Source organism: Diaporthe batatas, assembly GCF_019321695.1.
Source record: "Diaporthe batatas strain CRI 302-4 chromosome Unknown Contig00004, whole genome shotgun sequence".
Lineage (NCBI taxonomy): Eukaryota > Fungi > Ascomycota > Sordariomycetes > Diaporthales > Diaporthaceae > Diaporthe > Diaporthe batatas.
The window spans coordinates 1980819-2005702 of record NW_025408551.1 but is presented as its reverse complement, the minus strand read 5'-3'; the positions used below and the strand labels follow the sequence as shown (position 1 = coordinate 2005702).

The window sequence follows — 24884 nt, the reverse complement described above, 5'->3', positions numbered from 1 at the left end:
ATTTTTATAATATTTAAAATATTAATTTTATTTTTAAAAATATTAATAATTTATAAATAAATTTTAATATAAATAAATTAATTAATAAATAAATTTATATAAATATTTTTAAAATAATTATTTAATAAATAATATTATTTATTAAATAATATTTTAAAAATACTTTTAATATTCTTATAATAATTTTATAATACCCTTATATTTTTATATTTTATAATAATAAATTAAAATAAAGTAAAAACTTAAAATATTTATTATATTTATTATATAATTTATTTAAACTTTTAAAATTATACTTATTTTATTTATATAAGCTATAATTTTACCCTTAAAATACTTTTAAAGTACCCTTAAAGTACCTTTAAAATACCTTTACTCCTTTATAAATACCTTTTATTATTTTTAATTTTTTATTTTTCTTAATTTTAAGCTTATTATCCTTCTTAAAAGATTATTATTAATATTTATAAAGTTTTTATAACCTATTTATTAATAATTAAATTAAAATATAAATTATAATAATTTTTTAAATATTATTTTTATTAATTTAGCTTTTATAACTATTTAAAAGGTATTAATAATAACTTAAATATTATTAAATATATAATAAAACTTATAAATAGAAAGGGTTTTATTATAGTTTTTATTTAGTAATAAATGTTAATTATTATACTTTTAATTATTTTTAAAAAATTAATATATATTATTAAGGTAAATCTTATATTTAATTAATGTTTTTAAGGTAATTAATTTTTAAATCTTTTTAAGTTATAGTAATATTAATAATATTATAAGAGTATTACTTAAAGTATATTATTATATACTAATTCTCCTTATTATATTTTAAATATTTCTTTATTTTAATAAGGTAGGCCTTCATTTTTAAGAGGTAATACTTATATTAGAGGGTAAATATTTTTCCCTAATTATTTCTTTTTAATTATTTTATTATTTTTTTAATTATTTTTAAAGTATAATTTTATTATTAGGAAGGTTAGAAATGTTATTAATTATATTTTAATTAGCTTTTAATTTATTATTAATTTATTATAAATTAATATATTTATTAAAGATAATAAGTACTTTAATATTATTCTTTTTAATAAGGTTTTATAAGGTTTTTAAAAGAGGTTAAAGTATTAAAAGTAAAGATAAAGTTCTTCTTTAAAATAGGAATAGCCTCTATTATAGCTATTTAATAAGCTTTAATATACTTTTTTATAAATACTATTATAATATCTTTAATTAGCTTTTATTTAACCCTTATAAACTTTACTAAAATTTACTTATAAATAAGATTTTTTTTTTAATAAAAGGAGGGCTACTTTTATTATTACTGCTATTATATATTTTATAAACTACTTTAAGATATTAAGTATAAAGTTAAATAGTTTTTTAAATTTAATTTATTATATATTAATTAAAATACCCTTAAACCTCCTTTAATAAGCACTTTTTATAATATTTTTATATTTTTTAATATAATAAAAGAGTATTTTTTTAATTAGATAAACCTTTTTAACTCTACTTTTATTAACTATTAGAATAAGGATATTAAAGTTATAAGGCTTTTAATAAAGGCCTTATATTAAATAATATAAAGCTATAATATATTAATTAATTTATTCTTATTTTACCCTTAAATAATTAAAATAAAAATAAATATTTATATTAAAGATAATATTAAATATATTTATAGTTATTATTAATCTACTTTTAAACTATATTTAAAAGGAGAAAAAGCTAAATAAAAGTATATATTTATAAACTTAGGATTTTATATAATAAAGGGGGTTAAAGTTTAAATATTACTATTTTTAATTTTAATAGTATTAGTTAGCTAATATATAATTAATATAATAAGTAAATATAGAGTAAATAGTATTTTAAAAGTATTTTAAGGGTATTTTAAATATTTTTAAAATATAATTAAAATATAATTAAAATATAATAAAAGTAAGTTATAATTGTAGTTAAAATGCATTTAAAATGGAATATAAATACTATTATAATATTAGCTATATACCCTTTACTTATATATTTATATTTAATAATTTAATAATCTACTAAAAGTATTTTAATAGTATATTATATATAAGATATTAGATTAATATAATATATATTTTTATTTATACTAGAAAAATACTAGACTCCTACTACTTAGCCTAATTAGATTAAGGTTTTTAAGCGAGCTTTAGCGTATTTTAAGCGAGCTACCAGCCCAGAATAAGATTTCGCCGTGCCTTACGGAGTTGCTGCAGCCCTTGTCTTGTGTCGCCATCCCGGCCCTGCGCCCGCCTGCCTGTCCGTACTGGGCTTCCGTACCTGGCTCCTCCTTCCCTGCCGCCGCTACTGCCTTCCCTGCCATCCATCCTGCCTGCTTGCATTGCCGCATTGCTGCATTGCTTGCTGCATACGCCTCTCATTCTTTCATTTCCTTATCGATCGACCTCTTTCCCTCACTCCCGTCGACATCTTTTTTCCCCCCCGACAACCAAACTTTTTTTTGTGTCGACGCCCAGCCCACCGTCAACCCGCCCGCTGCCCGCCAATCGCAGTCTTGAACCCCAAGACACAAGCGAGAGTCCACGCCCAGCCCAGCCAGCCAGCCAGCCGTCCACCCGTCCACCCCGTCTCCAATGCGAATGCTCTTGGGCTGAGCGCGAGAGACTAGAGCAGAGAACCCATGGTCGCGACCGTCACGCCTGCCGCCTCTGCCCAACGGCCCCGGCTGTGTACCTCACCTGTCGCCTTTGACGCCCCTGAAATTACTCCCGGCCTCGAGAGCCCGGCTGCTCCCCACCACCACTTTCCGTGCTCAACGCCGACGCCAGCGGCTCTCGCCCGCCCACCAACCCCGACGACTCTCGCCGCGCTCGCATAGCCCGTTGCCAAATAGTGCGCGACAGCCGCCCTGCACTGATCGTCACGCTGGCTCGCAGCCATGTCGCTCAACGGCCTGGACGCTGCCGCCGTCAAGGAAGCCTACGATGCCGCCGTCGCAGAGCCCGGAGGATGGTACGTGATGTGTGATGTGATGCGCAATTTCTCCTCGCACACGGGGCGCTTCCGCACCCACGCCCGCCCCGCGCATGTGCAATGTAATGCGATCTTGTGCACATGGGTCGCGAGGAAATTATTATGCCATACCATGTTTTGTGCAGGCCCAACGCTGACCCCGCCAATTGTGCCCGCCCGAACAGGTTCCTGCTCAAGTACACCAGCCGCGATGAGGTCGACGTCTTGGCCAAAGGCAACGGTGGTACCGTGGACATGCGCAACAACATCGCCAAGTATGACGAGACGTCGCCGTTGTTTGGTCTCCTACGATACCGTCGCAGGAATGTGATCATCAAATACCTGCCCGAGGGCTGCTCCCGATTGATCCAAGGTATGTCTCAGGTGCTGCCCCCCTCCTGTTTTGCTGCCCTAGCTATGGCCCTCCGTGCCTCTGCTGCGATTTACTCTTTAGGGAGGTCCTGCTGACTCTCGCCCTCTCACTTACTCGTCTGCAGCACGACTCGCCGTCCACTTTAATGCGGTGTGCGAGCGCTTCGCCCCGTATGACACCACCTTCGACATCGCCGAGGCCAAGGAACTCAAGGACACCAAGCTGTCTGCGGCATGCTCCCTGCACACGGCATCCGAGTCCACGTCGTCTTCCACAAGCTCGCTGCGCCGGAGGAGGTTGATGGAAATTGCTGAAGAAGAGGAAGGAGAGCAAAGAACAGCCAAGAGACAGTCCACGGTAGAGGAGGAGGACGACCACCTGTCGGATATCGACCCGACCGAATCACGGCCGCGCTCGCCCATCACTGGCCCACCCGTCACCCTCGACCCGCAGCTCGCATCCTCGCCAGAGGCATCACAGTTCGCTGGCAGCACAGAGCCTCCCTCGTTTATTGGCGCGCCGAGGCCGGCCTCCCCGGCCAAGTCCTTCGAGACGGACACTGGCCGGCGCATGTCATCACAGTCCTCACGGCAGGATTACTACAGCTCTCCGTCTTATTACAATAAGCCAAGGGTGAAGCTTGGGCCCCGGCCATCGATCGATCCGGCTGGAAAGGGTAGCTCAGCCTCCGTACGCCCCGTGGCGTCCATGCCCGCGAGCCTCAAATTGTCTTTTAAGGGAGGCAAGAGGACCAAGACGCAGGACGACTCCTCATCCGTCATCAGCGAGGAGCCTGGGGATAACGCCTTCCTCGCCCCGACGGTACCCATCCCCGAGGACAATCCGCTTCTCCAGGCCTTGCGGCCGCGCTCCAGCGCCGGACGGCCGTCCACCAGCTCTGGTGTGTCGGTCAAGTCACTGCCGTCGATATCAGCGCCTACCAAGAATACGATGACCCCCGAGAAATTGCGTCTTATGAAGGCTATGCAGTTACGAGAAAAGAAAAAGAAGATGGCAGAGGCGCAACCACCCCCAGTGCCTTCGGTCCAGGTGACAGCAGATCCTGAGGAGCCTGAGACCGCAGTTGAAGAGCCCAGGGCCGGAGACGAGACCCAGGCTCCTGCAGAAAATGAGCAGGCCGCGGATCACCTCTCCCTCACCAAGGTCGAGTCCGAGACCGACAACGCCTCTACCATTCCGACCGACCATGCCTCAGTGCGCACGCAGACAGATTCTCGGCCACCTTCGCCAATATGCGCATCCTCGGAAGTCGGCGACTCCACCAAGGCGTCGTCCGTGTCGGACTCTACGGAAGAAACCATCCAGGGGCAAGGAGACAAAAACGAGCAAGAGAATGGAAGTGATGCAGGGGACGCGCCAGAAGCCAGCATGCTGAAGCAGGATGACGCACGGCCAGACCAAACCCCTGCTGCCGGGGCGGACGACTCTGGAATCGAGAGCGGCCCGGGGGTCGAGGGACAAGAGGTGTCCCAAGCGCCACTGACTCAGACAGGGCAGCAGCCTGACACAGAGGAGGCCCAAAGGGAGGTGGAAGAGAAGTCAACACTTGTTCAGAAAGACCAGCCTTCTGGGCATAGTTTTATCCCAACTTCCAAATTCGCCAAAACCATGAACGGCCAGGCCGCCGTGGAGCACATGGGTCCGGCCCCACACGAGGTTACATCTGTACCTGGAAGGATTGATGAGGTGGGCCCTGCCCCTGTGGACCCTGCTGCCGAGAGGACACAAGACGGATCAGCCGCATCACCGCCCAAATGGAATCTCCCAATTTCAAAGTACTCTACCCAAGATTCCAGCAAGAATCTCGCCCCTTCCCCCATCCCAGCCATTGTGACTTCCTCGACCGATTCGCCTGATGGAGACAACCAGGACCTAGCCAATGCAGCAGACACCATGGACGCCGAGAGCGCTTCCAGCGAGAAGCGGTCCAAGAGACCGGAACCCATCAACACAGACCTGGACCTCCCCGAGAAGCAGCCCGTACAGGACGATGAACAACCCCCCGCCGCCGAGCCACAGTCCGCGACAGTCCAGGAGGACAAGCCAGTCATAGTCGCTTCCCCGGTTGCCTCTCCCGTCACCGCCACTTCGCAAGGTCAGCCCAGCGAGCCACCGACACCACGCATCATGCGGACCGTATCGAGCCCGATCCAGAGCCCACAACAGCCGACCCCTGGTGCCGCACCCCCGTCTGCGAGATCCGTCTCGCAGGGAGCCGCATTCCACTCGAGGATGAACCAGCAGTCCGCATCCCACCTGGGACCCCGGCCGCCTGGCAAGCTCTCGGGTGGACTTGCGTCGCGCATCAAGGCCTTTGAGCAGCTGGCGACAAAGCCCCCTTCTCCTGGCTTACCCGTAGTGTCTGCCAAGGATCGGCCGTCGTCGGCGTTCTTCTCAGTCCGAAAGAACAGCATCAGGGATGGGGCTCAGTCCCCCGCGGCGCTTGAGCGAGCCAACTCCGTGAGGGGGAGGTCGCCAGGCAACTCGCTGGAGACGTCCCCGGAGGCTATCATCAAGCCGTCGCGGGAACGCTCTGGGTCGGTGGCCAGTCGGTTGTCGGTGTTCGAGGGCGGCAACGCACCAAGGGGACGGCCAGAGTCGATATCGGTGACTGCCAGGATCGTCCGAGACCCCCCGACCCTCCCGAGGTCACAGGACACCAACTTTGACCCCGAGAGCCCAGTGGAGCTCAGGCAATCACCGCTGATAGTCGACCACCGCAGGGGCTCGATAGCCCCCTCGACCTACGAGCCGGAACCCATCCCGGACAACGCTCCGCCAGTACCAACGCCTCTGGTTCACGCGGGGGAACCCCAGCCACGTAAGTCGCTCCAAGAACGGCGATTGTCCAAAGCTGGGTCCCAGCATGCCGGTGATGAGCCTCGGGACGGTCATCGGCCGGGGCAGCGCACGTCCTTGACCATGGCCAGGGACTTCCTCCGGGAATCGATGGTTGGCAAGGACGCAAGCACACCCCGGCCCATGTCGATGCACCAGCATCACACCTCCCTCATGGGCCGGCTGAGCATCAGCTCGAAGCGCACGTCCTTTGGTCCCGACGCGGCGGCGTCGCCGTTGCAGCCTCTATCACCAACCTCGACGGGTGAGTTGAGCGAATCCGGTGATGATAAGAAGTCCAAGGAGGGGAACCGAGCAAGCCGCTTCATGCGACGTCTGTCCAGCTCATTGAGCCCGCGCAAACAGTCGACTCCAACGATTTCACCCACCCTGGCTGAGGAAAGCGTCGCTGATGTTGAAAAAGCTATATCGCCCAGGGCCATGACAGCACCTTCGCTCCCCACCGCCGCCCCTCTCGCCGCCTCCCTGGGTGATGTTAACGTGCAGTTCCCTGACAACCTCCTCTGGAAGCGGCGGACCCTTGCGCTGGACACGATCGGCTACCTGCTCCTCAGCGCCGTGCAGGGCGTCACCTCGATTCGGGAGAAGCAACTTAAGCGGTTCCACCTGAGCGAGTTCAAGCCGCCCTACACGCCCGAGATCGAGTTCCAGGAGCTTCCCAACAGCGTGTGCCTGGATTTCATCGACGGGTCTAGCCTGCAGATTGCATTCCAGGACCGCGCCGGGCAGCTCAACGGGCTGCACAGTAAGTCATCCAGATTTGCGTGAGACGAGTGGGGCCGTCTGCTAACCCACATGCCTTAGCGCTCCAAGCAAACCACCGCAAGCACATCTCTTCTTCAGCGTCATAGGCGACATGAGCCTCAAAAAAGATACCCTGTCATCCTGTTCCTGCAGACCCATACATCGCCTCAGCCGAGGAATTCCCTATGTCTAGCCAAGCGAACGACTGACTCTTGTGATCGAAACATTCTGACGACCCAATATCACCTTTTTAATCCGCTTCGTTGACTCTGGCCTCGGTTGGGCGCCAGTTTTGATTTAGAAAGCCAGCCTTCTTGAGGAAGTCGCCTTTTTGGAAGCGAGCGATGCGGTGATTTTCTATTCCCCCAAAAACCCATAGGGAGGTCGGCCCATAACACGGTGTTGAAATTCTTTGATCCCATACCATACCCCAAATATAGTAGTCATTCTGTCGTGGTTGTTGTTTTACTTTTTTTTTCCCTGATGTTTTTTTGTTTTGTTGCGCTTCTCATTTGTCTCCTGAACCTTCAATGGTCATTCGCCTGGAAAGAAAAAGAACTGGATTGAATCGTCACATCACGGCTGAGCCCCGCGAATTCTCCTTTTTGCTTTATAACGGATTTGATACCACAACACCCATCATACCCAGCCTACCTCGCGGGGGCGGACTGTCCCCCCCCCCTTGCGACGGTCTTACCGATTTGTCCATAAAATTTTTCTTTACTGTGTTTTGAAACCCGCCAAGCGATGCTGAGGTGTACTTGATTTGGAGGGTCTCTCGGGGGCCCTGGAGAGGAGTGGAAGGTGTGGCGAGGAGGAGGAGGAGGAAGACGAGGGGAACATAATCTAGCATCACCATCCACACGAGGCATTCGCTCCGGAAGGAGGGGGGGTTTCGGCGAGGGAACGGGCGGGAGGCGGCACTGGCTCATTTATCTGGATGGGGGGGTTTTTCACATCATCTTTTTTCCTTTTTCCACCCAGGGGATCCAACATTCTCTCCCTCCAAACAAACACAACCAAAACCAAAACAATCTTGTATATATATTTTTGCATTAATATTCCCCCTCGGCCCCCCCTTGGGTGGAAATTGTGGGATCGGATTATTAGCAGCAGCGCCGCCGCGGGGGTTACGGCCGAGGGCTCGGGAGTTGTGGGCTATGGTGATGGGATAACGGCGCGGCACCGCACCGCACCCCCCTTTGTCCTTGAGGTGTGTGGCGGAGGTAGCGAGTAATTGAGAGAAAGTTAACTACGTGACTGTACCTTTTGTGGTGGTGAGAGGTGGGGGAGGGGCGAGACTTGTGGCACACTCACTCACTGCCCGCCTGGTTCTCTTGTAATGGTTGGAGTGCGTGACCTTCCTTGGACTGAGTTTTGTTCTGAGGATTTATAGTGAGGTTGTAATCATGGGGGGATGTAGATGCAGCTTGGAAGCAGTCGTCATCAATGGCGGAACTTCAACTAGCTGAATCAATCCATCAACAAATAGTACATCAATTGATCGCATGGACACTAAACTAGGAACTATAGATAGAAGAATGCGACCTGTTGTTCGGTCTACTTGGCTTCCGTGTAAGTCGGACCAACACTTACACCATGGGTAATACGGCGCCCGGAAGAGAATGGTGTTATGAATATGGATACATATGCCTCATCTTCATAGTAGTAGTCCCCTCAATCATGAGAGGACAACAAGAAATGCAGGTGAGCCGCCGGGCGAAAGTAACGTCGAAGAGTGCAGGCGTGAGGTTACAACGGTATTAGTGATTGGCTGGCCGGCGTCGATGACTCCTCGCCGATCAGATTCGGGCCCGGACATTTCCTCCAACGCCCTCATGAGCAATTCCCGTCCACACTTTCATTCACGGGACCTCCCTACCTGCCTACCCGTACACATAGATATAGACCGAAGAAGAAAAAAACAGACGGCCTCACCCCAAAAATGGCCACCACCACCACCAACCCCAAAGACAGAGCCGCCGAGATAACAAAGCCCATAGACTTCGACCCAGCAGCAGTCCAGCGCATCTCCAGACGCCCAGACCCAGCGCAGCAGCCCGAGATCCACGAGCCGGACCCGCGGTGGCCGTCGGCCTTTGCCCGGCTCGAGGCCCGGATCCGCGGCGCGCTGGGCGGCACGGCCCTGGCCATCAACCACGTGGGCTCGACCTCGGTCCCCGGGCTGCCGGCGAAGCCGTGCATCGACGTGGACGTCACCGTCGCGGACCCGGCGGACGAGGCCGCGTACGTGTCCGCGCTGGTGGGCGAGGGGTGGGAGGGCCAGAAGGAGGATGACGGTACCGGCACGGGCATGGGCCCCGCGGGCGGGGACCGCGGCGCCGGGCTGCAGTTCCTCCTGCGCGAGCCCGGCTGGCACCAGCACCGGCTCTTTATCTGTGCTGACCCCGTCGCCAACGTGCATGTCTTTGGGCCCGGGTGTCCTGAGTCTGAGAGGCATCGCATCTTTCGGGATTGGCTTCGTGAGGTGAGTGAGGGGCGATGGAGGTTGGGTTTTATTCGTCTTGTTTTTTTTTAGTCCTACTCAGAGCCTTCGGCTGACCATCTATGCTAACAATGACCAAAGCACCCCGAGGATCGCGACAGGTACGCCGCTGTCAAGTATGAGGCGGCGGCCGCGAGCCGCGAGGCTGGTGAGACTATGCAGGACTACACCGAGAGGAAGAATACTGTCATCCGGGATATCCTCGATCGCGCCTTCAGGGCTGAGGGGCTACTGCAGTGATATGAGCGGTCTGCTCTCGTGAGCGATTGATCTTACAAAAGGCAATGATTGTCTCTTAACGCCTCTGTGGTCTCTCACTTTTTATTCTGGGACTTGGCTGTGAGTTCAAGTCATTGACTACTGCAGTTGAGAACATATGCGTTTGGTCTGAGGCGTCTATTCGACATGCACTCAATCAGCGATGACTCCGTTCCTCACTCGATGATCCACATAGCTACATTATACCCCAAGCTATAGTCCTCTCGCCAAGACAAATAGTAAAGCATTAAATAGAGATTTCAAGAATGTGGCCAACTTTACCTACAAGTTAAGAACAACATTGTGGAGCACAGATTATAAATGTCACACCTATTCATCTTACGGGATGATACTCAAAATATCGAGCAACAAACAGCGCACACCCGCATGCAGTGCGAGATTACATAGTACGAAGAATTATATTTTATGATTTAAAACAACATAAATGCTTAAGTATCACTTAAGATCAACAAATTGCAGGCAGCATGCGGTAAATTAAACTTGATCCCAAAAGATCCATGAGTCTCCACATATACTCGAGACAAACTAGAATCTCATATAATAGGTGATGCTCGATTGAGACTTCACTGGAGAATATTTATGCCATTAGCGCCTCGCAATTAGTAGAGTGCGGTAAACACATAGTGCACAATTAGTGCACACTACTACCATTCAAGCACTTTGCAGTAATCATACAACCAGCTTCACCACTTATGACAGTGCAAGTCAAACTCATTGCTATCAGTCATTCCACAATATAAGCTCATCATTTTACAGATTACTATACTAGGTTCTATTATAAGAAATTATTACTACTTTAGTTAATTATCTCTATACGAGTCATTCTAAAAGGGATAATAGCTTCTTAAGATCTAGTATATAAGATGTAGGAGGTTAGGAGGTAGGAGGTTAGGAGGTAGGAGGTAAGAGGTAGGGAGGCAGGGTGTAGGATCTAGATGTCAGTAAGACTTCAACATGCGGTCCTACAGCGGGTGCGGCCAACAGCTCCTTGCCTGAAAGAGGTCCGCAAGCGACAGCTGCAGCATTACAGCAGTCCATGAGCAAGCACGTCGGGACCACCTCACTGAGCAAGACAGACGCCACGGGCCAATAGCAATGGTTGCCTAGAGTGAACTTAACCAATACACACCACTATCCCCCTTTGTTCTTTTGGTTACCGTTTTTTGGAAACACATATTTTGGTGATGAGACTGGGACAGAATTGCCTGTGAGCACATTGTCCAGGAGCCACGAGATCGCCCTCGGAGATACACATCGAACTGCCAGGACAGGCACTCCTTTGCCGACGGGCTGACACACGTATTTCTTCCTTCAGAATCCTCGGCTCTCGGGATTCAGATAGAGAACTTAGACAGAATAAGAAACCCAATACACCCCTTATTTGCTATGAACCCTTGACATGTGGGCTGGAAGGTGTGATAGACTCACGGCAGGGTGGCAGTAGGAGGCCTTCTCTAGCCACTTTTAGGGGGGCTTCTCTCCCCCACGACACATACGAGTTATCAATCCACACTCCTTTGCCGGCTGCGACGCGACGGTGAACAAACCCACGACGTAATGTCAGCAACCCAGAGAATCGGATCCCACCGGTACTTGGAGCTCCCGGTACGTGAAGATGTGGGAAGACGATCCAACTTTGAGCAGCCACGAGAGAAGGAGCAGGACAATGGTGGGACCTGCTTTACAGTACGCGGCCACGAGAAACAATATGCGCGAAATGGACAGGGCGAAGTACGCGAAAGCAGCTCTTTTCCCCCGGATCGTTCAACCCAGCACGATGGACCGCAGCGGTGACCATCAAACCCTAGACCACAACCAACACAAGCAATACAAGCCATTCCGCATACGGAAACCTCACAGACCTCCTCCCACCACCCATGGAGACAAGTTTGAACAGCCTTGGAAGCATGACCATTTGTGTCAGGGGAATTCGTATGCGAATAGTGGGTGTATTGGGTTCTTGTTCTTTCTAGGTTCCTATCCGGTAGGCCAGAGGCCGAGAATTCCTTAAGAGTACTCTAAGGTGGCCCCTACACCGTCCCGTCACCGTTCCTTCCTGACAATCTGCCCCCCCCCGGGAAAATGCGTCGACGCCCTCGTCGGCTGAAACGTCCGTCCAAAATCCATTTCCACTTTCCTTCCTGTCGATTGCGGTACGGAACGAAATGTCCATATATTAAAGATCGAAAGTGTTCGTCGCAGAGTGCGATGTCGCGAAATTTCCATATCCACTTTCCTTCCTGTCGATTGCGGTACGGAAACAATGTCCGTATATTCAAGGAATCCTCGGCTCTCGGTATTCAGATAGAGAACTTAGCCAAGAAACCCAATACACCCCCTTATTTGCTACGGATCCCGTGGCATTATACTTAAGAAGAACGAAACTACCCATTGGTACTGCTTTTTATAGTGTGACTGTTGTGGTTTTTGTGGCCTGCCGAATCCTTGGTATACTGATGCCATTGGCTTGACGTGTTGTGGTGAAGCACTGTCCTATTCTCGCAGCAGATTTCAGGAATGCGGAACATCATGTCATGACTTTGATTTTCCCGTTCTCGTAGACAGCGTCCTCCCCGTTGATCCTGACAGCGCCAGCGACTGGGACTCGGACGTTGGAGTCCAAGGGTCAATGTCGCCAGACGAGGTGCTGGTACTGGCTTTCGGTGGTGTAGAGGAGGAGCCGCAAGCTGAAAGAGCCGTCGAAGCCATCCAAGTCAGCTGGTACCCACTATTGATAATGTGGACTTTTACTGAATCATTTCTCACATAGTAAACCAACGCGCGCCCTAAGTCGCTATTGGACAAAACTGTCGTAATAGAAGGTGCCACTAGGCGTAGCTAGAACTTAGCTGGCACACTCGCTCCCGCGAGGGTGCTGAAAGGAAGAATACGTGGTCGAGTCCCGCGGTTGATATCGATACGATGGTGCCGCCGTCGCTCGATAGCGATCCGAAAACCGAGAATCGGAGAGTCCGAGAGAGGAGGCTATCAATACGATGGTTGGCTCGCGGTCGATTCCGTATCCGTAGCAAATAAGGGGGTGTATTGGGTTTCTTGTCTTGGCTAAGTTCTCTATCTGAATACCAAGAGCCGAGGATTCTGAAAGGAAGAATACGTGCGTTGCCCGCCGGCAAAGGAGTGTGGATTGATAAGTCGTATGTGTCGTGGGGGAGAGAAGCCCCCCCCCTAAAGTGGCTAGAGAAGGCCTCCTACTTAATACCCTGCCGTCAGTCTATCGCACCTTCCAGCCACAGCCCACGGTGCCCTCGGACTTAGACAGAACACACTACCAATACACTCACTTAACACTCTTCGAACGTTCGAACTGAGCCTATCGACAGAAACCTTTCTAGACTTGTTCATAGGGGACAGCCTCCCATCAGCCATCCTCCTACTAGACAACCTCCTACTAGACAACCTCCTCTAGGATAATCTCTATGGTAGAGCCACCTACCAGACAGCCTCATGGGGTACAACTTCCTATGGCAGAAGCCCCTCATTGACGGAGACCTGGGTAGTCTCCCATAGGAAAACTCTCACGAAGATACCTAGGTAGCTACATCTGATCCAGCCGCCTGCGAGATGACCTTGGTCAGACAACCGTTCGTAAAGTCGGCCATAACAGCAGCGAGGATAACATCTACCTCCCGTGTTATCACGGCCTACCCGACAGGAAATTAATCCAATAGTCAAGCCCACCCGTGCGTGGCCCAACCACCGAGCAGGAAGAAGTCGGCACGTCAACTGGGAGCTCCTCGAGCACCCGCACGAGAGTCCCGGTTATATATACATACCTCTCCGCATAACCAAAACCGATCGTAGACCCTCCTGCGGCGTGCCAATTCCATTAATCACCCATCACGCATCAATCGATAAACCAACACAAAAAAAGGGGCATGAACATGTTTTGATTTATTCTTCTCTTCTCACCTCGTCCCCACCACCAAGTTGTTCCCAACTCAGCAGCAGCAGCAGCAGCAGCAGTAGCAGTAACCACCACCCCCCAGCATCACCACCCCACAAATCCGATTACACGCTGACAGACAGACACACAGACACACGACAACCTTTTCTTCCCCATCTCATCCTCAAAGGCACCACTCACTCGTTCAGCCATTCCACCCCCGGGGCTCACGACCGCGCCTCCTCCAGCTCCAGCTCGAGCTGCCTGATCCTCTCGCTCTGGTCGTGGGACCCGGAGACGACCCTCTTCTTGAGCGTCTCCACCTCGCCCGTCAGGTGCGCCATGGCCTCCCCCTGCGCCGTGATCTTCTCCCCCTGCGCCGTGATGACCCGCGTCTGCGCCTCGATGAGCTGCTTGATCTGCTCCAGCGACTCCACCACGCTGACGGACCCGGACCCGGACCCGGACCCGCCGCCGGGCTGCGGGAGCGCCGGCGACGGCTGCGGGCTGCGGGCCGCCACCGCCGGCGTGCTGGCCTTGATGGGCGAGGGCGAGGGCGCCGGCTGGGGCTTGGGCTCCGACCGCACGGGCAGGGCGGCTCTCGATACTGGCTTCTGGACCTCCTCGAAGCTCGACGTCTCGGCGTCGTCGTCCTTGTCGTCCTCGTCGTCCTGGAACTTGGACGCCGCCGCGGCCATGGAGCCCTTCTGCTGGGCGACAGATGGTGGCGCCGCGCGCACGGGGGTCGGCTCGGGCTCGGGCTTTGGCGCAGGCTTGGCGGCGGGCGCAGGTGTTGGTGCCGGCGCGGCTGCGGGCGGCTTGTAGTCGGCGGCGACCTCTACGGGCGCATTGCCCTCGTACTTGCTCTCGAGGTCGATCTTTGGCGGGAGCGCGGTCTTGCCGCCGAGCCACTCGGAGGCGGACATGGCCGGCTTGGATCCCGTACATGGCGGGAAAATATCGCTCTGGAAGGTCTCGGCGCGACGGGGCACGGTGAAGGAGATGGGCTCGATGTACAGGTCGTTGACAGTCTTGTAAGCGCGCATGACCTCATTCTCGTGAAGCTACGTGAGCGGTTAGCAATGCAGATCCTAGCAGTGCCGTGTTTGGCTTTACATACGTTGATACCGCGCTTGGGCATGAAGCCAATGCCTCGTTGTGGGTCGCCTGACTTGTACTCGGAGAGGAACTCGAACTTGTCGTTCTCGTACTCGAAGTATCGAATGTTACCGTCGCTGTGCGACCAACTATTAGCAAGATGCACCCGAGTCCTCGCGGGAAGCTGCCGAACTCACCCCTTGCCGGCAAGGTACAGACAGTTGGTGCTGTCATCCCAGAAGGGCATGCAGACACCAGAGATGGAGTCCAGGTTGTTGAAGCCGCCGATGGGCTTGTCGCTGCCCGGCTCCCAGAGCGCCAGCTGTCGGTCGCTCATGCGGGAGAAACCCGTTGTCGCGATACGGTTGTGCTCGCCCATCCACACGGCACGGCTGTTCTTGGCGCCCTCGTGGCCGGGCCCGACATGCGCCGGCTTCTCCTGGCGCACATCCCACACGCGCAGCTTCTTGTCCCTGGAGGTCGTGACCATCAGGTTTCCGGAGGCGTTCCATGACAGCGACTGGACGATGTCGTTGTGCTTCAGCGCCAGCGGGGACTGGCCGGTGCTGATGTCCCACAGCTTGATGCTGAAGTCGCCCGAGGCAGAGGCGAGGATGTTCTCGGCGGCGGGGTTGAAGAGGACCTGGCCGACCTTCCTGTACAGGCGTTAGAGGAAATCCCACGCGCCACCGCCCGCGTCCCACAGCTGTGGCCATCTCGCGACGTACCTGGAGTGCCCGGCCAGCTTGCTCACTGGCGTCACGTCCGCGGGCTCCTCAGCGTCGGTGAAGAGGGTGAAGTCCTTGGGGACCTCCCATATAAAGATCTTGCCATCGTCGGAGCCGGAGGCGATGATGCGGTCGTTGAAGGGGTGCCAGTCTGTGTCCAACACCACCGCTGTGTGTCCGCGAAATAGAGGGATTACGTCGGGGATCTTTCCCCTCTCGCTCAGGGGGATGACCGCAAATGCGCCGCCGCCACCAGACTCCCAATTGACCGAGAGGTAATCCGGGTTGACCTTCACTGTTGTGGGGCGTTAGCAACTGCAGAAGGGGGCCGGTCGAGGGTCTTGTTCGGGCGACGGGTACAAGAGAAAAGGAGTCTGCTAACCCAGGTTCGTATCCCAAGCATTCCTACTGATGTGAAGGTTGTCGTAGCAGAATTCCTTCCGGGTGGGCTTGCCGAAGACGTGTCCTATTTACGAGCAGAGGCGCAACAAAACGTCAGCCACGAGTCCATCACGCAGTTCCCCCACAACGGCGGGCTGCAGCCCGGCGCCGCGACGCGCGCGGATGGAGCTCTGTCCCGCCCTGTTTTGCGCGCGCGGGCACGCGACCAGGGGGGAGAGGGGAGGGAGGGGGTGGTAAGACAACTCACGATACTTCGACGCGCGCACGAATCGGCCAGACATTGGTGCTGGTGGGGGGAGGTTGGTGGGATGTGGATTCGACAGGTACTCGGCGTCGCGGGGTGGGAAAGCTGCTTGCTGGGTAGGAATGTAGCTAAGGAACTATGAAAGATAAGACAAAGGCGAGGTCTCTCGGGGAGAAGGGGGTGGGAAGGCTGAGCAGCAGCAAACAGTATGTACGATGAAGAGGTCCAGGAGGGAGAGGCAGGCAGGCAGGTAGGTAGTGCAGTCGTCTGTCTAGCAAGTAGCAGTCGAGGTAGAGGGAAAGGGGGCCGTCACCTTTTGGGTATGGGAAACGGTGGCCAGGTCCGGGGTGGTTTAGGTACACTGTACAAGGCCAGCGCCGCAGACTACACTAATAGCAGCTGCGCGGTTATCTGACGCCCAGTTGCCCAGTCACTTACCACTATCTATCTGGCTGTTGCAGTACTTGCTGCTGGGCACCCGTCCTTCCTCCCCCCCCCAAAGTGGGCCCCCCCAGCTTGTTTGCATAAACCGGTGGCCCCTCCATTAGTTTCACCAATGAGGCTGAGAAGAAGCGCGTGCACAAGCCAGGACGAGAGCCCACCCGCCCACCGACCCGCCTGTGGGCTGCGAGCGATGGGCTCACTCAGGGGTTGATTTACTCGTCTCCTGTGTCGACCTCACCCAACAAATCAAACATCTATGCCGATCACCGTGACCAAGTGTGCCCGCACGTCTATTTCATATAGAGTAGAATTACAATGCAATAATCTACGCTGGAAGCGGGCCCCGTGGCGAAAAGAAGCAGGCAGGTGGCTGAATAGGTGAATGGATAGGATATACCTCGGTCTCACCCACCACCACCACCACCACTGCTGCCCGCAGTAAAACAAGCAGGTCGGGCCGCCTTGGCGCAGATGATCTATTTACAGTTGGCTTCCCTCCTTCTTGGTATTTCCCTTTCATACTCGTCCGTACGCCTCATGAATCAAAATGCAGTCAGTGCCCCATAGAAGAGAACCCGCCCATCACCCCTGGCAAAACTCCAAATCCCCAGACTTGAACGCATCTTTGACTGTCATGTCGCATGCCCGCCGCCTGGGTCAATGCCATTACTCATCGCCCTCTTCACTCCGTGCAGCGCTGCTGGCTCCGTTCGTGTTGCTTGCTGAGTTGTTGGTCAGCTTGATCCTCGGCTGCGGCGTGCTGTTCGTGGTCGGTGCAGCTGAGGTGTCCTTCTGCGACGAGGTGTCCTCCAGCTCATTGAGCTCGGGGTGCTCTTGCAGCTGCTTCTGGTACTCTTCCAGGAAGTACGTCTGCCGTCGTGTCAGTCACGCTGCCTTCTTAAGCCACACATTCCACACCAGGACAACACTTACTTCAATCGTCGTGGCGTCCGTGTGGATCAGGCTGCCGTCGTCATTGAACAGCCTGCAGTTGCTGCACATGAGCTCGACATCCTTGCGGAAATCGCCCAGGCTCTTGTACTCTTCCTTCTTGATCTTCTTCTCGATCTGCGTCATGGCGATTGGGTTCTGAATGATGACGTAGTAGTCTGCCCAGTCCCTCTTGGGAGGGAGCTTGATGAAAGGACCGATGATCAGACGCTTTGGTGGCCCGTCGTCCTCGTCGTCCTTATCGTCCTCATCGGGCTCCGGGTCCGGGTCGTCGACCTCGAGTTTCATCAGGCTGTCGTAGAGATGGCGCAAGCTCCGCTGCAGTACCTGCCGTTGCTGAGGGTTGACCTTGACATCTGCCCCGTTGGCAGCACCCAAGGACTTTGGCCGCCCTTGAGGACCGCGTCGCTTCTTGGCTGGTGGGGGGTCGTCCTCGCCGTCTTCAGCTTTCCGTTTCTCATTCTTGCCGCCGGGCTTGCGGCCTCGCTTCTTGACTGGCGTCTCCACTTCTGGCTCTGGCTCCTCGGAACTAGCACGACTAGCTGCCGGAGATCCCTCGGAGCCGTTGACGGTTGACAGCCGCTTGAGGCGGTTAGCCTCGCGCCGTTCCTTGCGAGCCTGTTTTCTGGCCGCGGCTGCCTCAGGGCTGTCCTCGTCGTCATCAACAGCTAGAAGCCACTGCTCTTCAGTCAAGCCATCATCGTATCGAACCTTGGTCCTCTCACGAGCACCACGGCCGAGCGAGATCTCCGTCTCCTCAGGGGCGTCCGGGTTGTCTTCGTTGAGATAGATGTCTGGGAGCTCAGCTTCCGTCATAAGACGAGGTACTCCCTTACAGCCCGGGGCAGTGCCATAGAGGGCATCCTTCGACCTGACTTCATCGAGCTGTTGGAACCTCACGAGCTCATCGTCACTGCGAGCAAGTATCATATTCAACTCCTCATCGTCCATCTCCTCTTGCTCACCGCTCTCAGCCAAGTCTGCGGATTCAAGCAGTGTCCGGAGCATCGCGTCACGATCTGTCTCGGAGGACTTGTTGTCGAAACGACCGGCCTGAATAACCTTGCCGTCCATGTCGAGCTTGAACCTCGCCCGCTCAAGAATCTTCTCCTCTACTGAACTAGAGCTGATGAGACGAAGAATGCGGACCTCGTTCTTCTGCCCGATACGATGAGCACGATCCTGGGCCTGCAAATCCTGATGAGGGTTCCAATCAGAATCGTAGATGATGACCGTGTCTGCCGTCTGGAGGTTGAGACCGAGACCACCTGCACGCGTGGAAAGCAAGAACATGAAGTAGGGGGAGTCGGGCCGGTTGAACTCGTGGAGCAGCTCGGATCGCTCGTCTGACTTGGTCGTACCGTCCAGGCGAAGGTAGGTGATGCCACGCAGACGGAGGAAATCCTCCATGATGTCCATGATTGCCGTCATTTGGAAGAACATCAGTACACGGTGCCCTGTTGCCTGATACTTGGGCAGCACACGATCCAGGAGTTCGAATTTTCCAGCGGATCTCCACAAAAGATCGTTGCTGACGCTGGCAGGGTTCATCTGGTTCTCGACCTCGTCAAAGACGAACGGATGGTTGCAAAGCTTTCGGAGCTGCATGATCATGTTGCTGAGACCCTTCGCAGAGCCCTTGCCGCCCTTGCCGTCGCTAACGGCAATCTTGTTGTGAGTGACCATTTGTTTGTAGAGGCGGGACTGCAATGCCGAGAATCTGCACTTGATGACCTTTTCGGTCTTGTCGGGCAGGTCCTTCTCGACATCCTTCTTCAGACGACGAAGCAAGAACGGACGCAGAACCTTGTGCAGGCGACGAATGACGAGGATTTGCTCTTCTTCCGTCAGCTCCATCTTGTCCTGTCCTCCCGTATTCGCAAAGGGGGTATTGAACCACTCGTCAAAGGTCTTGGCAGACTTGAAAATATTGGGCAGCGTGAAGTTGAGCATCGCCCACAGTTCAGACAGGTTGTTCTGCAAGGGGGTACCTGTCAGAATCAGACGGAACCGGGTCGAGTAGTACTGTTGGATGGTGGCGCTCAATTTCGAGTTGGAGTTCTTCATGCGGTGACCTTCGTCGATAATCATGTGGAACCACTTGATCTTGCTGAGGATATTGCGGTCCTTGATGATGTACTCGTACGTGGTGAGCAGGACCTGGAATCTACCCTGCCGAATCTTGTCCTGCTGCACCTTACGGGTGTTCGGCGGGCCCTTGTACACGACTTTGGAGACGGACGGGGCCCACTTGTCAAATTCAAGGTTCCAGTTCGTCAACGTGCTCAGAGGGACAATGACAAGGTAAGGACCCATCTGCTGCTTCCTCTCAATGAGGTAGGTGATGAGACTGATTGTCTGGATGGTCTTGCCGAGACCCATTTCATCGGCGAGGATACCGTTGAGGTTGTTGTTGTAGAGCGAGATCATCCACTGGAGACCCTTGATCTGGTACTCCTTCAGCTTGCCGCCGACCAGGATGTCTGCCTGCTCCGTCACCTCCTCCTTGATGCGATGGGCAACAGCATAGTAGTCGATCTTGCGGCCACCAGTGTCCTCGTCTTCCTCATCTTCCTCCTCGCTCTCCTCCTCCTGGACGATGTCGCCACCGTAGCGCTCTGCTGCAGCTCGCTGCTGGGCCTTAACCGAAGAGGCGAGCTGATGCAAGAAGCCATCAGTCTGGCGCAGGAGATGTGTGATACGTGTGTCCTTGGCCTGGTCGAGGAGCTTGAGGTACGCCTCTTCATCGTTGGCCTTGAGCGCTTGCAGACGCTGCTTGGCATTTCGCTCGATACGCTTCTGCTCTTCCTTCTCGATGTTGAAGTGGTGGTTGTACATGAGTTTGCCCATCTTGTGCATTCTGTTTTGCTGGCCCTGGGCCGTTACTTGGATCTCGTTCCGGTGGTTGAAAACAGCGTGCAGGTAGTCAATGTGCTTCTTCTTCTCGCGGTTCTCCCTGGCGTCCCGCTGCTGCTTCTCGAGCTTCTCGGTGATGCGTGCCTCCCGCACGTTCTGCTTCTTGAGGCGTCGGTACATACTGCGGTTCGTCGTCATGGCCAAATTGTCATAGCACATCATTTGCCGACCGATCCTGTCGCGCAGCGCCCTCTGTTTTGAGTAAAGTGCAATCGACTTCATCTCGATGATTGCCTTGCGTCTCAGCGTATCATCAACAGCAAGTGTGTCTTTGGACGTATCCCAATGGGCCAGGTTGCCCGGCTGGTTCTTCAGCTCGTTATATCGAGTGCTCATCCTGTTGAATACAATCTTCTCACGGTCTGCCCTTAATTGATCAAAATCGATGCCATGAGGGAACAGACCAGGGATGAACAGCCGGTTATCGTGCCGTGCGTGTTCGAAGAGGCCAACTGTCTTGTTGAGCATCTTCTCGGGGAGCTTTAGACTCTTAAATTTGGGCTCTTTTGGAGCTGCATCGGCAGCCTCGTCGGGCTGCTGAGGAGCTTCGACGCCGTTTGGCCCAGCTTTGCTTGGAGTTTCTGACCTGGGGCCCTGAGACACAGGCGTGGCAGAGGACTGCAGAGCGACAGCCGCGGGCCTCCGCTGCCGAGACTGGAAGATTGACTGTTGCAGCTTCAGGGACACGCCGGCATTCTTGGACAGCATCTTGAATGCCTGGATTTGATTTCTCAAGAGGGTCAGATGAGCCGGGGTGAATTGCCCAGGGGGTTGGCCAACGGGGGATGCGGCAACCGCAGCTTGGGCGTCGCCGGAGGCGGATGGGAGAGCGGAAGCACCCAGGTTCGACCCGGGCGCCTGGGACGTCTGCACACCAGGCTGCCCATTGTTCTGTCCGGCCATGCCGCCAACCACACCTCCATTAGTAGCCGCGGCTTGTTGCTGCGCCTGCTGCTTTTTCTGTAGCATTTGTGCCTGCTGCTTCCTCATCTGCTGCTGTTGCTGCAGTGCCATCAGAAATGACTGGGTCTGTATGAGCTCTGGGTCATTGGCAGGAGTGTTGTTCGCCTTGAGTTGCTTAAACCGCTGTGCATTGTGTCAGCCAGAAGATATAGCAATGAAAGGTCCACCAACAATGAGCCAAAGGGGTCTATGTCATTGGGGAAACATACGTCGTACATATCCTTGACCTGCTGCTGCGTCAAGTTAGCCGGGAGGCTGGAACCCGGGAAATGCCCCGGGGCCGCCGCAGGCTGCACGGAAGCCATGGTTCCGGGTCAGAGAGGGTCGGTCTCAAAGTATTGAGAAGAATGTCTTGCCACGAGGACCAAGTATTATGTTGAGTGCATATCTGGCAAGCAACGCGCTAGGTCTGACAAAGAATTTCAACAGAAGCACGGCGAGGTGAAGGAAAGACCACCAAGTGTAGCTGATAGGATCAGGAATAGGCCGGGGCGCGTCGAGACGGGGGGCCGACGGGCGTGTGTGGTGGTTGTGCGGTCTCGAGCTGGAGGGGCCAGGAGGGCGCGCGGTGCAGTCGAGGCTGGGATGCACAAAAGGGCCGCGTCGCGTTGACAAAGGTGGCCGTATAGCGTAATCGGGTCTCGGGGCTGCCGGTGGGCGGTATTTTGGGGCCGGTTTTGGTTGCGATGCGATGCGACCGAGCAGTGAGTGACGGAAATGCTTGGTGGGCGCGGATGCGGATGCGGTTGCGGTGGGGTGGGATGGGATGCGCAGCAGCAAGGGCAGAAGGGAAAAAGGCTGGCAGGCGAAATGAAAAAATGGCAGAAGCTGGCCAGATCGGGGGTGATTTGGCGCGAGGCTGCACGAAAGCCGCGGCAAAATCGCGTGCAAACAAGTTTGCTTGGTGGTTTTCGATGGTTGTCGATGGTTGCGGGCGGTTTTGCGATGCGTCGCGCTTCGCCTTTGGATGGAGTGGGTGGGAGTGCTTGGTGATTGAGAATGGGTTTGACCACAAGGCACGTCGCGGGCGCTGGCTGCTGGCAAGGTTCTCAGGCGGGTGCAGATTTCTTGCGGCCTGAGGCAGCAACAGGGGACCCACTATCCTGCACGGTCCATGCGCTAGCCACGGATGCAACCAATCGCAGCCCGGCTCGGGGGAGCTAACCACTACTGGGCACTCTGTCCAGGCAGCCCGCCCAGCCCAGGCTGTTCGGAGACTTACACCAAGTACCAGAGCACGGATAGCCTACCTCAAATCCAGCCCCTGCATTTGCTTACGCCATCACTCGAACTCGACCCATGCAGTCGCGTCCGGGCGGCCGAGTACTATTAGAGGCACTGCAGGGCCAGCAGCCATATGTATCGCCCGCGACGGACATACACAGTAGCTTGCTCCAGAGACCATGTAAAACAATGCAGGGGTCTGCATCTGTGAGGAAATTGCTTGCTGCAAACTACTGCTTTTGGTTGCTGTATATCCATAACACAATAGACAGAGTTGGATTATCACCGTAGCCCATCTATCGCTTCACCTTCTTCTTATCAGGACCTTCTTCTTCCTCATCACTGATATCCGCATACTGGGTGACGGGCTGTGTCTCCTTCCACGCGTTTGTGAACAGCGGGTCCTTCTTGGCCACGTCGGCATACTTGAGAAGCGCCTCCCTAGGGTCCTCGTGCAGCATCTTGCTGAGCGGGATGTTCTCCTCGATGTGCTTCTCGTCCGGCTGGCTGCGCATGAACGGCGTGATCTGCTGCACCTGCGGCCGGCGCGGGTCGAGCGACTTGCCCGTGCCCGTGACCCCGGCCTTGCGGTGCTGCGCAGACAGCGCCCCCGGCGTGATGATGCTGTCGCCCGACAGCCCGAGCGTCTGGTCCATCGTGAATGCCGGGTTGTCGTCGACGTGCCGCTTCTTGGGCGCCTTGCTCATCACGTCCACCGCGCCGCGCTGGGACATGGACGGGTTGTAGAGGACGTGTGTCTCTGCGTTTGCCGAGCCCGTGATGATCTGGTTGAGCTTCGCATGCCACTCCGTCACGATCAACGGCACGCCCGGCGTGATCGGTGTGACGAGTTCTGCCTTGAGATTGCCGGGATTGAGGATATGGAGGTGGCCAGTCGCAGATCCGGTGATGATTGCCGCCGAGTTGGGCGAGTATTTGATGTTGGTCATTGCGAACCTGTCCGACGTAGAAGGGTGCTCGGCCGACACCAGAGGCTGCTTGAACTTGCGAGTGTCCCAAAGCTTGATCAGCCCGTCGCCGCCTCTCGTCACGACCATCCGGCCGTCTGAGCTGATGTCCACACCACCAGTCCAGGTGCCTGGCTTGTGGGCGTCTCGAACCTCCGCAGCTGGTCTCGTAAATGGGCCGTTGCCACTGTACATCACCAGTGTTCCATCCAGAGCAGCGGCAACCAAGGCGTTGCTCCCGCCCTGGGCCGGCGCACCCCATGCCACTGCGGTCATCCTCGTCCGACCCGCCGAACCAGCTGCCTTGGACTTGAAAACGATAACCTCCTTCTGACTGCGTTTGTTGTTGATGTCCCATATCCGCAGGGTGCTGTCTGTGCCGGCTGTGACGCACAGGTTCCTGTCGGTCGGGTGCCAGGTGCCTGTTGTGATCTCAGAGACGTGGCCTTTTGTGTTGTGCATATCCCTCAGGTACATGTCTCCCTTGACGAATTCCGTCAGGATGTCTCCGTCCCTCGACAGAATCTTGGCTTGTGGATGTGACGAGATGCACAGTAGTGAACCGCCGCCGCCCGCCAGCGGGTTGAACTTGACGAGGTTCAATGGGTATGACTCTGCTGCCGTGGTGGCGCTCTTCGTCTCCCAGGGGTCAATGCTTCGGAAGGCGCGCAGGGTGGTGGTCGTCATCGAGGCAAAGTCGTGGAGCTTGACGGTGCCGTCCAGGGAGCCAGTGGCTAACCTGGACCCCGAGGGATCGACAGAGACACTCGTGACGGTCCGGTCGTGGGTCTTGAGGACGAGCTCGTGAGAGACGGGGAATTCATCTTCGTCGTCGTCGTCGCTTGACGAGTTGTCCGAGTCGTCGTCATCGCTGTCGCCATCAGAATCAGATTTCGAGCCCTTTTTGGATCCTTCGTCTTTCACCTGTGGTTGGTCCTTTGGCTTCTCCGCGGCCCTCTTGCTGCGGTCTATCTGCGCCGCTATGTCTGCATCTTTCGACTTCTTCCCGAATGAGGTCGGGAGGAAAGCTCGCATCGGGTCATCTGGCGCCAGCTCCGGCGCTTCGACGTCGACATCCTCGCTGTCGCTCATTGTTGCCTCGCAGTTGTGGCGGTGGGGCGCAGTTCGAGCCGCGATAAAAGATGTACTGACGTCGATGGGAGTCGTGGGTGGTGGTGGTGGTGATGGGAGGGTAAGAAAGAAAACGTGGAGTGGAAATCTGGAGTCTGACGACCAAAATCA

At 53.1% G+C, this 24884-nt stretch overlaps 5 protein-coding genes across 5 annotated transcripts; 2 read left to right on the top strand and 3 right to left on the bottom strand.

Annotated features, from left to right (window-relative positions):
- The first annotated feature begins 2200 nt into the window (after positions 1-2200).
- Positions 2201-8504, top strand: KVR01_004048 (uncharacterized protein). The gene is made up of 4 exons (XM_044788855.1): positions 2201-3018; positions 3204-3391; positions 3516-7016; positions 7076-8504. Exons 1-4 carry the CDS (start codon positions 2945-2947, stop codon positions 7120-7122), a joined length of 3810 nt encoding a protein of 1269 aa, XP_044646212.1. The 5' UTR covers positions 2201-2944; the 3' UTR covers positions 7123-8504.
- A 353-nt stretch (positions 8505-8857) lies between these two features.
- KVR01_004597 (uncharacterized protein) lies at positions 8858-9851 on the top strand. Its single transcript, XM_044793199.1, has 2 exons — positions 8858-9503; positions 9603-9851. Exons 1-2 carry the CDS (start codon positions 8961-8963, stop codon positions 9759-9761), a joined length of 702 nt encoding a protein of 233 aa, XP_044646761.1. The 5' UTR covers positions 8858-8960; the 3' UTR covers positions 9762-9851.
- A 3610-nt stretch (positions 9852-13461) lies between these two features.
- On the bottom strand, positions 13462-16509 carry KVR01_004503 (uncharacterized protein). Its single transcript, XM_044794024.1, has 6 exons — positions 16180-16509; positions 15913-15996; positions 15531-15825; positions 15000-15458; positions 14825-14939; positions 13462-14768 (listed from the first exon to the last, which is right to left on the bottom strand). The coding sequence occupies exons 1-6, from the start codon at positions 16211-16213 to the stop codon at positions 13932-13934; spliced, it is 1824 nt and encodes a 607-aa protein (XP_044646667.1). The 5' UTR covers positions 16214-16509; the 3' UTR covers positions 13462-13931.
- Positions 16510-16909: 400 nt separating this feature from the next.
- KVR01_004213 (uncharacterized protein) lies at positions 16910-22449 on the bottom strand. Its single transcript, XM_044782836.1, has 3 exons — positions 21660-22449; positions 17554-21573; positions 16910-17490 (listed from the first exon to the last, which is right to left on the bottom strand). The coding sequence occupies exons 1-3, from the start codon at positions 21753-21755 to the stop codon at positions 17287-17289; spliced, it is 4320 nt and encodes a 1439-aa protein (XP_044646377.1). The 5' UTR covers positions 21756-22449; the 3' UTR covers positions 16910-17286.
- Positions 22450-22970: 521 nt separating this feature from the next.
- Positions 22971-24734, bottom strand: KVR01_004258 (uncharacterized protein; the record flags this gene model as incomplete). The annotated part of the gene is made up of 1 exon (XM_044789670.1): positions 22971-24734. The coding sequence occupies one exon, from the start codon at positions 24732-24734 to the stop codon at positions 22971-22973; it is 1764 nt and encodes a 587-aa protein (XP_044646422.1).
- Positions 24735-24884: the final 150 nt, after the last annotated feature.